Source organism: Carettochelys insculpta, chromosome 5 (genome assembly GCF_033958435.1).
Source record: "Carettochelys insculpta isolate YL-2023 chromosome 5, ASM3395843v1, whole genome shotgun sequence".
Taxonomy (NCBI): Eukaryota; Metazoa; Chordata; order Testudines; family Carettochelyidae; genus Carettochelys; species Carettochelys insculpta.
In genome coordinates this window covers 86,564,104-86,581,342 of record NC_134141.1, presented here as the reverse complement: position 1 = coordinate 86,581,342, position 17,239 = coordinate 86,564,104, and the positions used below count along the sequence as shown (strand labels likewise).

General features: G+C 40.4%; 1 protein-coding gene across 2 annotated transcripts in view; it reads right to left on the bottom strand.

Moving 5' to 3' along the window:
* PDE8B (phosphodiesterase 8B) overlaps nt 1-17,239 on the bottom strand; it is a 117,892-nt gene that overhangs the window by 60,377 nt on the left and 40,276 nt on the right. For both annotated transcript variants that reach the window (XM_074994247.1, XM_074994248.1), the window contains exon 2: nt 7,451-7,510. In XM_074994247.1, coding sequence (XP_074850348.1) covers nt 7,451-7,510 — 60 coding nt within the window. The remainder of the gene's footprint in view (nt 1-7,450; nt 7,511-17,239) is intronic.

Sequence of the window (17,239 nt, the reverse complement as noted above, 5' to 3'; positions counted from 1 at the left end):
GAAAGATGGGTCAGTGGTACCTTATGGTGCATGTCATTAGTTTAAAAATGATACGGCCGGTAACATAGGTCATCTGGACACTATAATTTAACCTACGAATCATTAACGCCATCCTGTGCTGCAGATAAGAAAAAATAAATACACCAGAAAAAGGGAGTCCAAGGAGTTTAACATTTACCAAAACATGTTCAATTTACACAGTAAGATGAAAAATCAGATTAGAGCAAAGTACTGCTTGTTTCTCCCCACACAAGTTACCCCTGTTGGCTTGACTAGGAGGACTTGTCTGAGTAAGGTAAGCAGGCTTGGCCCAAAATATCTATGAGAAATTTCATCAGACTTATCTGGGTTACTCTGTGTAGCCGTAGTGTCACCATGTGAAATTCAACACACAAATTTACGTTAGCCAAGGTGACCCTACTTTTGTTTTATTTCAAATTTTCTAGCTTGCTGATTTCAAAACAATAAGTGAAGTGATTAATGTTGTGGTGGAAGCAGTATAAATCAAGACTGGATCAACCTGGTAAGAAAGGGACATACCAGTGGTTATAATATTAATGTTTTTGGAACTTTTGATGTTTATATTTACGAGAAGGTGTCTCAGTCCCAACTAATGAGAAATAGAGTAAAGATGTGCGTGTTTTGCTCTGCATTATAACTTACCTGCAACTGGGGTTCTCTGAGGTGTTCGCACAGAGCCATGACCTTGATAGGTGGCTGTACACTCCACAGTTCTACTGGAACTCGCTAGCAAGATTTGGCTCTGGGGACCACGTGCATACTATCTTGCTGTATGAAGTATTCAGGACTGAGCATGAGAGTTAGCAGTCAGTCTCAACTGTTCCTTCTCTCCTTCTAGAATCTGGAGCATGAAAGAAGGACCTAGTGGGACTTTGCAGACCCTGCTTCAATGCCTTGGTCTGCTATGCCCTTTCTTCCACTATTTTGAGACGTATCCTGCTTTTAGTTAGATTAGTATTGTGTAGTTTGTATTAAAATTTGCACTGTTTTCTTATTTTGATTTTGTCCTCTCCCTTGGTATCCTCCCCACATTTAGAAATGAGGGACTGGAGAGTCCAGTGAGGTGAGCACCTTGAAAATGGTGCCTGCTGTGTAATGCAAGATGTCCATAGTAAAACTTCTATTGTGTGATTTTGTGTTTCCCAAGGAGGCACACCTACTCTGGTGTCATTCATTATGATAAAGTGGGTCTTTGCTCACAAAGGCTTATGCTCCAAAACATCTGTTAGTCTATAAGGTGCCCCAGGACTTCCTGTTGTTCTCAAAGATACAGACTAACACGTCTCTCTCTCATACTACTCTGGGAAGGTGCTCTGGGTAAGGAAGAGTAGATAAATTTAGAATTAAGTTGACTTACTGTGTTACTGTACCTTAATCATATCATTTCACCATCTGCAAAATACAGTAGTACAGTAAACTCTTTCATATGCGGCAGCCCCAGGACTGGGAGGTTGCCAGATATTCAAATATTCTGGATAATAGAGAAGTATACCTAGCAATGCATAACACTAAAGAAAAACAAGATTAGATATTAAGAAACAAGCAAAAATGTATGCAGAGTACTTTATTTACCAACAATAGTAGTATTGTACACTGTAAACTTATATGATATTTGCTGTATTTATTTGTATTTACTGTCACTATACTGTACTTATGGAAGACATAAGTAAATTTGCGTTATGGTTAAAATGCTGGCTATATGAGAGTTCCAGGTAATAGAATGCCAGATATGAAAGAGTTTAGCGTAATCTGATACCTTACAAGGTATTTGGATGATTTTATTAGAGTGCATAAAACCCTTCGAGTGCCTTAGCTAAAAGCCACCAGTCAAGTATTATTACAGTCTCTGATTGCCAGACATTTGAATAGGACCTTTGTGGTAAGTCCCAGAACTAAGGTAACTAGTAATACCCAGAGAGATTCCACGGTACATGGAGCTGTGTGTTTAGATTTCACGTACATTCCTTAGCTAATGTCATTTTATCTGCTGTTTTGATGGCTAATATGACATGTTTAATCCAATAGTGCTGTTCTGGGTAGATGGCAATGCAGATTTCTCTTGCTTAGCCAGCTCACACCAGGTTCTTCTCAACCTCACGACTATTTATTATTTGTACTGAAGTAGCACTTAAAGATGCCAGTGCTAGGCAGTGTGCAAACATGTAACAAAAACACTCCCTGCCACAAGAGATTTTTAATCTAAACATAAGAGGGAGATGCAATAAGTGGAAACAGATACCAATCATAACTTCTCTTACTGCACCTGTCACAACACACCCGTGGCCTAACCATTGGCTTGGTACTTGACGGCACCCCTGCAGAACTGTTTCAAGGAAAGATTCTGAAGGACACTGTATTTGAAAAAGCTTATAGGGAGTTCCCTCCAATGCATAAGGAGTGGCACACAAAAAAGGACAAAAATGCTGAGTAGAAAATTTGACAGATGGACAACAAAGGCTGGGATTATCGATGGAGCAGAATTAGAGGTTCACAGCTCGATACTGCACAAGAATTGACAGATGAAGAGTCTTAAGAAGTGAAGATAAGTATAGGTGGTCTTTAAAAACAAAATGCTGAAGGGGGAGCCAGGGAAGAATGCAAATGAGGAAGTCACTAGTTTTGAAGCAGCAATGTTTTGAGAGGACAAAAGTGGCAGAGAAGGGGAGATGGCAGTAATGGATCCGTAAGATGAAGGTGGAGAGGAGAAGTGACTTCATTGGATCTGTATTCGCAAACCACCATAACAGCGGCATGTAACCAGGATCATGCTAACACGAAGCTCACTAACGGTGACAGTTCTGCCAACACTACAATGCTGAAGTTCACCTTTTTAATCATTACATCTCTATCAGGCTGACAGACTGTCACCCTACAGAACTGAATACCATCTGCCATAGACTCTCTACGGATGGAGACCATCATTGTATTCTGTAGAAGGCATTCAGACAACAGCATATGAAGCTCCTAAGCCATAAGAGGAATGACCACCATTGAGATGGTTACCACCCTATGTAATTGAGAATTAAAGTGACCTGTTAATGATTCCAATGGCCATCTTCTTTAAAGAATCCAAAGATTTTATATAGTTACTCAATCTCCCTTAACACGCTCCCTAATGTTATTTTAACAGCTACTTATGGGCCTCAAAAGCAGACTGAAATGTTCTTTACTGAAGCTCTCCACAGAAAATGACAGAATCCTTCTTATGGTCTGAGCTTGCAAGCCACACACACAAGTAATCGCACAAATGGTCTCACTGAAATCAGAGTACCTATCTGTATGATAAGGCTTTATGCTCAGTGATCCCTTCAATTGAAAGGGATATTCATCTATCCCAAGGACCAAATCCAGCAAGGCTCTGGGCACTGACTATCCTGTTGATTCTACCTAGGTGTCTGTCCTGTTTTTTCCACCCCCTCTTCTCTGCTTTCTTTCACCATTGTAAGGTTGGAGGCAGCTTGGATCCTCAAACCAGTCATGCATGGCATGGCTCAAAGCAACAGATGAACAGGGAACAATCCAGGACCTGTGGCAGGCAGAACAAAAGTCTATTCTGTTTCACAAACTCCTGCCAGTACAGTTTTTGGGGTAAACAGCACGTGCAAGTCCCTACATAGATAAACTGCTTCCCTGGCTTCCGCTGGGGGTGAGGAGACACTTGTGTGCATTACCTGTGTCACTTCTGGGATTCCAAGAGGCAAGCGTGTGACTGGCATCTGGGCAAGGATTTGGCAGCAACATGAGCTCTGTGAGAGACTACCCTGAAGGCACTTAGAGCCCAGGGACTGACGTTTTAGAATCGCACGTTATGCACAATGAAGGTCCCTCATCCATTTACGGGGACAGGACCGTAAGACCAGAAGTTGATTGTCCAGGTCACAGTTCAGCATGCTATGCCACAAACTCAGGCCAGAAGAGACATTTCTCCTCCTCACTGTAGATTCCCCACTAGACTCTTTACCCACTTGTTCAATGGCCAGCAGCAGGGCACAATTACAAATACAATCACATACCAGGAAAAGATACAGGCAATATTCCAGACAGGTCTGAGTATTTTCAGCATTCCTAGCTCTATGGGTCAATTCACTCCAAATGAAACACAAGCGATATCCGCTGCTTTATATAATAAACCTTAAAGAAGCATGCCAAGTAAAACAGACTTAGCTGGTAAGGCAGCCTGAGACAGATTTGCTTTAACAAACTATTTTAATTTAATCAGACGTGCACTAATTTCCAGTGATTTTACATGGGATGAAGCTTCAGGAAATGGGGATTTTAAACTGGACAACAAGAGCTGATACTATATAAAAGAGTAGGTAATATACATGGTTAAGACAGAACAAAAGACTAAAATGCAGATCTATTAAAAATGAATGGACCTTTTTAGAAGCTTGTTGCCAGATTAGCCAAGAGTAGCTTAAACATTTGCGTGGAATAAATTGTGTTAAGTACAATTTCCCCGCTTCCTCCAACACACACAATAAAAAAAGAGTGTGATGTAACAATATCTTTCTTACATGGAAGCTAACTTACATGTAATCATCATCATCATCATCAACAAACGTGGGCTCAGTGCATGCTGGTGTCCAATGCCTCCCTCCCTATTTCCTTCTATCTTTCCCTGTCCAGTGCAGAGTGGCTTAGTTTCTGTAGACTAGCTCCACACCAATCCACTATAACATCTATCCATGCTCTGTAGGGTCTGCCTCTCCTATTCGAGCCGTTCAGCATGCCAAATTATCAGAGTGTTGACTTTTCGTTTGTCATTCTGCAAATATGTTCAATTAGCTGTAACTTCCATTGCATAACCTTCTGCAGTAAGTTCTCTTTCAGCTGCATCTTCCTATATAATTTCTCGCTGGTGACCTTCTGCATCCATCCTATCCTCAAGATCTTTCTATAGCTTCTCTCGAATGCAAATAGCCTTCTCTTAGAATGTTTCATTTCCACGCAGGTCTCACAGCTGTACAACATGCTACTGAATACATACATTTCCAAGACACTCAGCTTCATTCCTAAGCTAATCACTTTGCTTTTCCAGATCTTATTCAAATCGCCTTCAAACCTCTCTCTTGCTTTCACTGCTCTAGTTGCTATGTCCTACTTCCAGTCTAGATGATACATCATGTTGCTCCCCAGGTATATGAACTTCTTTACATTCTCTAGTTTGATGTCATCTACACTGATATTCCTTTCTATTTCCTCATCTCAGATTACAATTGTTTCTGTTTTATCTATGTTCATAATCAGTGTTTTAACTTTATTTTGGTTTTTATGCAATACTGTAGATTTTTCGTTTCTTTAGAAAAACTGGGGACAAAAGACCATCTACAACCAGTTAAGTAGTTTTTAAAAAAATAAAACCTAAAACATTTGCTCTTGCTTCCTATAGGAGGCATGTTAATTTAAAATAATCACAACAGATAACACTAGCACTATGGTATTTAGAGAGAGACAATTTCTGCTAAGAACACTAATGAGAACTTTCACACAAAAGTGTAGAGAGTATAGTTTTACTTGTTAATTATTTTCTTGCCGCTCAGTGTAAACTATCAAAAGTTTGAAGAACACTTTTTTTCTGGAAAAGTTCTACACTTGTGTTAAAATTTCATGAAGAACAAGGACACCATTCTACTCCTGAAACCATTTTTCTACAAGCTTAAGATAACATGAAGGGACAATTTTATTTGATCAAATCATTGTTTAGTCCTGTACTTGGCATAAAAAGAGTTTCAACATTTTATGGTTATTATAAACTCAATTGTGTGTGTATGTTTATTGCATCATTTTCACAAAAGCTTTGTTTCTTCCATCCTTTACCTCTCAGAGCAATTTACATTTCTATCACACAGCAAGCAGTGTGTGGAAAAAGTACACATAAATGAGACAAACAAACCTAAACCTTGTATCATTAAAGCCATGCTACATAATGAGAGTAAAAAAAGTTACTGTGTTTCAACAGGTAACGTATACAGGTTGAACCTCTCTAATTCAGAACTCTCTCATTCGGCAGCATCTATTTTCCGGCACGATTTTAGTTAGCTGGATGACTCCTTATCACAGGTGTGGCCAAGTTTCCCGTGGTCTCACGTGCAATATAAAGTACACACAGTCCCTACTTTGTCACAGGGAGGTTGGGGACAGCACTACTTTCTCATGTTACAACATCTATTTGAGAATTAAAGCAAAAGCCTTCCCAGGACAATGTGCAGGGCACAGGCATATGCTTGGGGTGGGTTTGTGTGCTGAGGTAGGGATTGGGGTACTGGAAAGATAGATAGATAGATCTGGCGGTACATGCATTGTGTGTGAGATGGGGTGTTGGCAAGGGGGACAGAGAGTAAGGAGTATGGCATAGCAGGTGCATCAGTGCTTAATTTATGCTGGGGCTTGCTGAGGCTACCTCTTCCCCATCAGAAATTAAGCACTGAATTTATCCAATTCACCAGACAAGAAAACCTACTGGAAGTATGAGTAAGAGTGGTTGCATGCTGAACCACAGTTCAGTCACTACTGCAGGGGCTCATTTGATTTCATATAATTTAACTTGTCTGAGCAGAACTCTTTGCCCTATTACTCTTCAAATTTCAGCTACTACATTTAAACACATGGGCACAACGAGTTTCATAAAAATCATTGACTATAGCAGTCTTTAGGATTCTGGCTGATGTTTTTTTTCATATAAAATGGCATTATTAGTAACAGAGACCAGCCGAACAGAATGGTTTCTCGCCTCTAGATAATACTGAGAATCACCATGTTAACTTTTGAATTCATATTCTCTTCCTATAGATGGTCCAAAATTGGAAATGCTCAAGTCCAAACTTTCCATAATTTTTGTGGGTATTTGGTTTCAATTATCCAGATTCAAATCTGTGTGTCTGGTTCTGGCTCCAAATACAAAAGGACCCTGCTTTTCAGATCCTGAAAGTCCTTCAGCTGCAGACTTTGTGCTGACTTCCCACACCAAGTGTCTTCACTCCCAAGTAACAGACTAAGATGTTTTTCTGATGAATTTCTTGCATTGTTAATATCTGCCTTCCAAATGGGAGAAAAAAGGACCTAGAAGCCTACAATACTCCAGCTGCAACGAAGGGTCCTGTGGCACCATATAGACTAACAGAAAAGTTTTGAGCATGGACCAGCATCTGATGAAGTGAGTCTGTGCTCACGGAAGCTCATGCTCAAAACTTTTCTGTTAGTCTATAAGGTGCCACAGGACCCTTCGTTGCTGTTACAGATCCAGACTAACATGGCTACCCCTCCAATACAATACTCTAGCTGTGTAATTTAGAATGCACATCAGTATTGCTAACATAAGCAGTCTGTTGGGAAATAACTTTTTAATAGTTACACCTCGACTGAGCCTTGAATTATTTGCAGTTCCACACAGAATTTAAAATACCAACACACTGAAACAAATTCCTACCTGAACAGGATCTTGTGTCAATCTCATGGGCCCAATTTGTACCTCTGTAGCTGAAGCCTGCTAAATGAGAGAAATGCAAAAGATGTTTACAATTTCAGATCACGCTAACATATAGGATTTTGTAAGAAAGATCAAACAGAACAATAAAAGTGTGATTCTAGAAAACATTCTGCGGGGACGAAAAGCATTGTTTTCTCGGTTTGCTTCAGTGAATCTACTTTTAGAACACTTATTTGAAAGCCATGGGTTTAGGGCTATGTTTTGGAACCAAGGCCTTTAGAATTTCCAGAAAAATGCATCATTGCTATGCCTAGCAGAGTACAATCAGAAGATATCCGCACCATTTCATTATGATAAGCACCAACACAGTACACTTGACCTTTATGGCTAGTCATTTGCAATATTACAAAAAAGCTGGACTCTTGCTTTAGACTTGTTGCTTGTGCAGTTTGATACAACTCAATGACTTTTCCTTTATGCTAGTGATTCACTTCTCTTGTGCTCATCTTAAATTCAGATAGGTATAGAATGCTGTTGCACAGAATGCCCTCAAGCTACTTCTAATCAATGGACACTATTTAAAACTGTCACTTCTCAAAGAACGTAGATCTCCGCTCTCCTGTTTAGTGACTACCTTGACTGCTTGTTAAAGGTAAACTAGAGGAATTGCTCCATGAATTACATAAACAATGGAATCCCAATTCCAGGCAGCAGAGCTAGGGCCTTTTTGTGTGACTCACCAGGTCAACATTACTGGAGAAAGTTGACCTAAGCTAAGCAACTCAGCTATGAGAGTAGCATAATTGGAGTGGATGTACTTTAGGTTGAATTTTCATGGCTTCCCCAACTGTGGGATGTCAACAGGAGAAGCTCTCATTGACTTCCTTTACTCCTCCCAACTTGGTGCGGTACCAGGGTTGATACAGGCACCATCAGCACTTGGTTTAGTGGGTCCTTGTAAGACCCATTACATCGAACCCTGGAGATCTCCAAAGTGTTGATCTCTGGGTAAAGTGAAGACAAGCCCTCAGGAACCCAGGAAGCATAGTAATGTATTTCTGCAGATCACTGTATGAATGTTGTTTTGCTCTTAAATTTGATATTTTGCAAAGGATTATACCTGAACATTAAACATGTATAATTTTAGTGTACTGCCTTCTCCTCCTTAAAAAATACAATCCCCTGTTAAGTATTAACCCAGTGTTACCCGCATGCTAAACAAAATATACTTATGTACGGTTATGACTTATATGTTTGACTTTCATGTGTCACTAAGCTTTTATTCTTCTCCAGCCAACACATGTCAAAGGGTGTTCATACCATAGATCATGAGTCAGCAACCCTCAACATGGGTGCAAGAGCAGCATGCAAACAGATTTTCATCAGCATGCAATGCAGGAGCTCAACCCCACCCCTCCTCCCCCATGCAGCCTGGAGCTTGCTCAAAGCCAGTGGATTAACAAAAGACCAGATAATGCTACCAACCACCACCTAAGCGGTAAAGCTCTGCATCTTAATTCATTCATTAACGAACCTGTTGTAAATAGGACTGTTAGTGACTTTAAAAAGAATGACTAGTGCTCGGACTGCACATAGAGGTCAAAAAGTCAAATTTCAGCACTCTGCCTTGGAAAGGTTGCTAACCTCAGCCATAGACAGTACTCTGAAATATTAAACTCCAAAGAACCCATCACTGTTTTCCAACATAAGCTACAAAAACTTGTAACTAAGATTTTTCTTAAACAAAATACTGGAAACTACATCGTTCCTTTGGTCTACAGCCATGTGCAAACAGAAGCGCCACTGCAGGTTATCAGAGTGGAAATGAAAATTAATAATAAAATGTTATCTGTGAAATTATGAGCATATGGATGCATCTACACTAGCCAGTTCTTTTGAAAGACTTTTCAAAAAGTGTTCTTTCAAAAGTAAATCAAAAGCATGAAACACTTCTTTCAAAACTGCTCTTCCTTTCCCGTTTCAGAAAGAGCACCCTCTTTCAAAAGCTTCTTTTGAAAGAAAACATGTGTAGATGTGCTGCAGACCCTTTTTTTCCCCCTAAACGAGCAGCTCTCATGAGGCCTGACCTTTCAATCCCCGGCCTGTTCTTTCAAAAGAATGGGGGGCTGCGTGGACACTCTCTTTTGAAAGAGCAGATCATTGTTTTGATGCACTTTTTTGTGTGTGGACACACTCTTTTGAAAGAGATCACCTGGAAGGGCTTCTTTCGAAAGATCTCTCATGTAGATGCAGCTAATGTCACTGATTACAGAAGAATACCTTTTAAAGAGCTCTTCTATTGAAAGTCAATGGTGGCAACAAAACAGGTGTCCAGACAATCTCCTGAGATTCATTTGAAGAAACCAAATATTTAACAAAACTAAATATGTAAAAGAAAATTCAGTTGGATATATAGATTTGTGACAATCAGAGCCTGCAAGAGAGAGACACTAATGATCAAAGCTGAGTTCTCCTTTTAAAGCCTCCTAACTACAGTGTCCCAGTGACAGATGGCACAGACCCCTATGGAAATGATATCATCCTGAACAGTCCAAAAACAGGGCTAAAGGGAAAGCTAAGAGACAAAAGAGCTCGTCTGTCAATTCCGGATTTGAGAAAACAGCGAGATCCCTTTGGAATCCGAAAGGCAAAAGGCAACTATATTTCATTACGAATTATGGGATCTATGAAAACAGGGCAGTTTTTAGAGGAAGGGGAACTGATAGCGATTTCTTCACATGGTCAGGGTGTTAGCTCAAGTATCTCTTAAGAATCAAGCCCTTACTTGGCATGGCATCATCAAAATCAAGGGTGGACAATAAGCGGACCTTAGGCTAGATGTGGTTCTCCAGGGTTAGCTCCCAGTGGGCTGCCAAACACTTCATTCACCTGTGTAAAGGCAGTTTTCTGTTATTTTGAAAAAAAAAAAAAAAAAAAAAAAAAAAAAATCAGACCTCAGTACTCTAACTGGCCTTTCTTTCAAGGCCACCCTGAAGTAAATGCAGCTCTGAGCAGACAGAGGTCTGCTTATGTGTAGTTGATTGCATTCAGATCACAGTTAAAAAGAACTTTTCCAAGTGAGGCTTTGAGACTCTGGTTCTTATTAAATAAGTTACAAAAATAAGGAGGTAAATGTCTCAGAGCGCTAGAAGAGACCCCTGGCGGTCATTGACTCCAGTCCATTGCCCTCTTGGCAGGACCAAGCACACTCCTCCCTTTTTTTTGGCCACTGATCCCTGACTGGCCCCCTCAAAGATTGAACTCAGAACCCTGGGGTTAGCAGGGCCAATGCTCAAACCAGTGAACTATCTCCCCCTCACTCTTGGAAAAGCTCAGAAAGTGTTATACTTCATTAGATTCACCAAAAAAAGCAAATCTTACATTTTCTGAAAAAAATGGAATGATGAAAACTGCTATTTGTAATAAAAAACCATTATTGAGTGTCAAGTATCAGAGAGGTAGCCGTGTTAGTCTGTAGCTTCGAGAACAACAAAAAGTCTTGTGGTACCTTATAGACTACCAGATATTTTGGAGCATAAGCTTTTGCCCACAAAAGCTTATGCTCCAAAATATCTGGTAGTCTATAAGGTACCACAAGACTTTTGTTGTTACCATTGAGTGTGGCACAAACTATTAGAGGCCTAAGCACATGATATGATATCCATGTGAGAAGGAGACTTACGCGCGCACATTAATACATAGCAGCACTCATGCAGGCATGTCTACGCAAGAATGCATGCACAGAAGAGAAAATGGTGCTGATTTTCAATGACTCTCAGCCTTCTAATTTACATGCCTTAATTTGGGGGGGAAAAAATTAGCCCCAACGCCCTCATCTCCAGCTACGTCTGGCAGACATATTACAGTTAAACATGCACTTGAATGCGGAACTAGTTTAGAGGTTGGAATGCTTCAGAGTGCCAAACAAAACAGTTTATATAGTGAATACCAGACTATATCTGACATTAAGCAAAATAATTAAAATCTTTGATGAGAAATCTCTGTGTTACAGCAGACAACCAAAAAGTGACAAGTTTTTAAAGTGCTTATAAACTAATGTTAGAAATCTACACAATCAGATGGGCGAACGGGGCCACTGACAGAGGTCCCTTCAAATGTCGCAGCAGTGCTGCTCTGGCTGCGTGCCACTGGCAGAGAATTGGGAGAGAGAACCAGCACCATGCTTTGGGTGGTGCTGAGGGTTGACTGCCCTTGCATCCCCCCTGCCTGCCAGGTTTGGAGCCAGATTCCCCCTCCCACCTTGCCCCTGGGCCCATGGCATCTATCAGCCCCACTGTGGGTGACCTAGAACACCTCCTATTGAATGGGGATATGGATATAAACAGGCATCATGGAAACTTGGGGGAATGGGGATAATCCATGGGACACAGCAATAGTAGGGTACAAAATATATTGGGAAGGCAGAACAGGTCATGCTGGAGCTGGGAGAAGTACTGTGTGTGTGGAAAAGTGTAGAATCACTTGAAGTAAAAACCTTAAAATGAATCAAACTGTATCATAGACTTTCTAGGAATAGTAATTTCATACTCTAATAATACGATGATTATTATTAGATGGTAATAATGGTAATAGTGACTAGTGACAGGATGGTAATAGTGACTGCGAAAGGCTCAGGAAGATTAGAGGGGCTATTAAAATAATCTCAACATGAATGGAAGATTTCAGTTACCCTCCAGTTCAGCTCAGGATGGGATGCAGAGATAAAGTTTCTTGATACCTTAAATGACTGCTTTTTGGAGCAACTAGTCTGAGAACCCACAAGAGGAGATGCAATTCTTGACTGAGCCCTAAAAGGAACACAGGATCTGGTCCAGGAGGCGAACGTAGCTGGACTGCTTGGCAACAATTAAACATTTCCGTAGCAGAAAAATGCCAGCACTGCAGCATTTAATTTTAGAAAGATGAATACACAGTTATGTGAATTACAGTTAAATGAGGAAGACAATTTAACAGAAATTAAAAGTACAGTGCCAAACACGAATCTCTAAGTTGCACGGAAACTTTTTAACACCGTAATAGAGGCAAAACTTAAATGTATATCCCAAATTTAAACACATCAAAAGAGAACCAAAGAAAGTGCTACCATGGATAAAGAACAAAGTAAAAGAAGTAGCCACTGACTAAAAAGCATCCTTAAAGAGTGGAAGTTAAATCCTAGTGAGGACAATAGAAAGGTGGATGGGCAGGGTGGGTGGGAATGAGCAACAAGGACTAGATGACTTGTTGATTACCTGTTGTGTTCATTCCTTCTGAGGCACCTGGCACAGGACCCGGTTAGAAGACAGAACACTTGGCTACATGTACCTTTGATCTGACCTAGTGTAACCATCTTTATGTGCATAAGATTTATCTTTCTACTGAAGAACTGTAAGACCTCATTCCACAGTTAGGCTACTATGTTTGAATACATGGATCTTCTAGCAGTAGTATTCTTCTCAGATAATACAAGAATGGGTGTGACAGAAGAACCAAGACACTGGAAATACATTGCATTCATGGACTATTCAGAAATTTCTGTACCATAATCTTATATAAACTCATGCATTGTGTCTCTGGGTTCTCTTTGTGGATGTCTAACTATCAGTTCAACTCAAGGGCCATGTCTATGCTAGCCCCCTCCTTTTGGGAGGGGCATGGTAATGAGCGAGTTGGGAAGATGATAATGAGGCACTGCGATGAATATGCAGCACCTCATTAGCATAATTTCACACCATCCGTGTAGATGGAGGTCTTTTGAAAGGCATCTCCCAGCATTTGAAAGCCCCTTCTTCCTAAACCAAATAGGAAGAAAGGGCTTTCCAAGTCTGGGAAGGTCCTTTCAAAAGGCTCCCGTCTGCACGGTGGTGTGCGATTTGAAAGTGGCACTTTCAAATCACGTGCAGCTACTATTATGCTAATAAGGCACTGCATATTCATGGCAGCACCTTATTAGCATCTTCCCAACTCGTCATTACTACGCCCCTTCCAAAAGGAAGGGGCTAGTGTAGTTTTAGCCAGATTGGCTACATCTAACTCTTATGTTTCAATTGCAAGTCCTCCTCATTACCTCCTTTCTTGATGACCGTAGAAATCACCAGTATACCTGTCACCCAGGTCCATAACCTGGGTGTCATTTTTGATTGAGCCCCTCACTGTCCTCACCTTCAGATTATACATTAATCCTGATGATTCTTTCTTCATAACATCTCCAAAATACAACTTTTCTTATCCATCCACACACCAAAACCTCTCATCCAGACCATCATCATCTTGCACCTTGATTAACTGCAACATCCTTCTAGCTTGTCTTGACAAACACAATCCTTGGTCTGCTCATATCCATTCAGTAAATGGCTGAAAAGACAATTCTTAGTCAGTTGCTTTGAACCCCTCCACCGCATGGCCAGATGTAAGGATGTGTGAGAAGGATGACCTCTGGAGGCTAACTTTTGTGGTGCTCTGCACCCAGCTGTGCACTGTTGTGAGGATTTTGGTGGGTTTTTGTTTTTGTTTTGTTTTGCTCAACTGGTTAGCCCGTCTATGGGAAGAGGAACCAAAAATATTCTCAAATTCTGGGGAAAAACCTAAGGCTAGCCCTGCTTCTGTGGCTCCCCTGTCTGTATCATACCAAACATAAGCTGGCTGACTTCACTTTTGTGGCCCTTGATGGTCCATCTGCCTCCTACCTATCGTCTCTCATTCATCATCAAGGTGTTAGTTGCCACCTCTGCTCCTCCCACGAAGCCAGTCTCCACTTCCCATGTTACAGCCTCAAGTATGCATCTTTGCATTTTCTCCCATGCTGCCCCTTAGGTTTGGGAGCAGCTCCCCATAAACATCCACAAAACTAACTCATCATCATCCTTCAAACCCTACCATGATGCCTGGTGGCCATGCTGCTGGTACACAGATGCCACTGCCCAGTACACTGAGCAATACTGTCTCTGTTTCCTTGAACTCCCCGTTTTTCTGCCTGTGTCCATCTGTTGTATTTTGTCTTATCTGTAGATTGTCAATCTGGGTGTTCTATATTTGCACAGCCTCAAGGGCAGTGGGACCCTGATCCATAGGTAGGGCTCTTAGGTGCAACAGTAATTAAAATAATGAACATTTAGGGATGGTTTCCTCTGGTGATCAGCATCCTGGTAGATACAGCTCATAAGCTTGGGAAAATGGACAGAGTCTCTGTGTCTTCCTGATTTCATAGAACTTACATCTCTTCATTCATTTATTCATCACCTACCTGCTCCCTGAACCAGCCAGAATTTAATCGGAAAGTGATCAGACTTAGAGTCAGCACATGAGACAAACTTGGACAAATAATTAGTGTCAGTGGTTTGGTTTTTTATATGAACTAAATGTTTGGATTTTTATAATAAAGTTAATCTGAATTTATACTAATTTTTGGGCCTCCAGATATTTCAACGTTCTCTTCTTCCCCCAAACCTGCTTATACACATTGTGTAAGTATTAAAATAGCAGCACTGTGTAGGAGAGGGAACCTTAAGTTAAGCATTATAGGACAGAGTTTCTCAACTTTTTTTTTTTTTAAATATAAAGCACCCTTTTTAAAAAAAAAAAAACAACTACAAGTATGCCCAGTAATTACAATTTTCAGACACTTTTTTTCTTTAAACCATTGCAACACATTTGTTTAAACAATTTAATTGCAACTGGTTGGTTGGAAGCAACTGACTGTAGACAAACTTGCGATTGTACCCATAATCGCGCATGAAGGATAAATTCATTTTTATTTATAAAACAGGTACCCTCTGGAAAAGCTCTGAGTACTGCCAGGGAGTTGAGAACCACTGCCAGAGGCAACACGTGGTGGGTGCACAGGAAGCCAAATGCACCCCATGCCATGCCCTCCCCACGCTTACCGTGAGTGCAGTGCCACTTCCAATGAGTACAGGGGGCAGTCCCTCCCCTCCCCTGCTACTTCTAGGTCACACCGTTCCAGAGAGATTGGCACCGCAGTTCCATGGAAAGAGGCGGGTGGGGGCAGAGCAGGCATGGGGAGGGGACGGGACGGGACAGGACAGGACAGAGGCAATTGGGCATGCACGCTCTATAATCCCCACAGCGGTTGCCTCTGTTAAATCATTATTTTTTTCCAAAATTCTGGCATAGGAAAAGTAACCCAAAATCGAAAGATCAAACTTCAAATAAATGAAGTTTTCTGCATTGTCTGGTATTAATGCTGACTTCTCATTATTAACCTTATTCCTTAAGAAACTAGACTCCTCAAAAAGAACGCTGGGGATTGATAACTCTCTGAAGATTACCTGCTCTCTACATGATTGCTTCAGTCTAGGTTTTTATAAATTAGACCTGGCTGCTTGCAATTTTTACCAGTGTCTCTGGAGGTGTTTTTGGTCTACAGAAAGGTTCAGAATGATTTCAGAATAATTTCTATTTTTAAGATGTTTTATTTTAAGCTACTTTATTTTAAAACAACTTTTTATGAGACTTGTGAGAGTCACAAAAATTTCTCTTTTCTACAGCCTACACTGTGGAGAAATGCAATAAGCTCTGTCACTGCAAAATATGCTTTTGAAAAGAAGAGACCTTTTCTAGTGCATTAGCTTGGTGCTCAGCTAAGAAACGTTCAGCATGTATACGCCACAATTTTCTCTCTTACTGCAGAGCACAGCCATGCTCCAGTGACTTACTAAGTCATTTAAAGTTTATCTGCACATCAGGGATGGAAGATTTTACAGCTCAGAGGGTGTTTTTTGTTTTTTTTTTTTTTGTTTTTTTTTTTAAAAAAAAAAAAAAACCATATAAAGCAACATTCATGAACCTGAATGAACTTGGGGTTTACAGCTACTCAATGATTTTTTATGCCAGTACTGAGTACCAGCACCTCAGCAGCCCGAGCAATGGTATTGGCTGGGGTGGAGTGCAAGGAGCTGGCTGAGTACCAGCACCTATTTTATTAAAAATAAATAAATAAATAAGGCACTTTCAGCCACTACATATTACACTGTTGATAACTGGTTAAAAACAGACATCATTTAAACAAACAATGGAGAGACAATTTTCCAGTCACCTATAGAACACTATTAAGAAAAGAAAAACCTTAAAAAGGATTATACAATATGGGCCAGACTTACAGCCCAAAAGTCCACTAATCAGATTTTTAGGTCAGAATCACTATGATTCTAAACTAAACTGAGTGACTGTACACTCTACAACCCTGATCCTTCTACTGACTCAGTACAGGCAGAACTCTTCAGATGAACAAAATCTAGTGTAGGAGCTAGCTTTATTTTATATGTGCTCCTTTGTTTGTCCACAATCTTGGCACCTGTTATGCCTTGCTTGTGTGTCAAATTAGAACTTTAGAATATAAGGACTTAGGGGAGGAAAAATGTCTTCCTAATAATCTTCTGTACCTTTTACGCACTATAAAACAAAGTAATACAAGCGACCGTGATCAATCACATGCCTCAAAAATTGCCAATGAAAAATCATGTCCTATAAGTAGTAAAAATTAATAAGCTGACAACAACAACAAAAAAAAAATCAGCTGTACATAAGTAAAGCTTCAAAAGACAAAGAAAAAGGCAGAGGCCAGCCAGCATGAAAAGTATACATAAAATCTGGCCTACTTTAAGAAAGTAATCAGAAAAGTCACAGGCATCAAATTGCTAGCAATTTTAGACTAATCTCTTGAAACATCATGCTGACATTTGTAGAATTGTTCAAGTGCTAATGGAACAGATGTAGGTCTGGTATAAAAATGACGGCAGTAAGAGTACTGCATCGTGCTAGAGATTATTT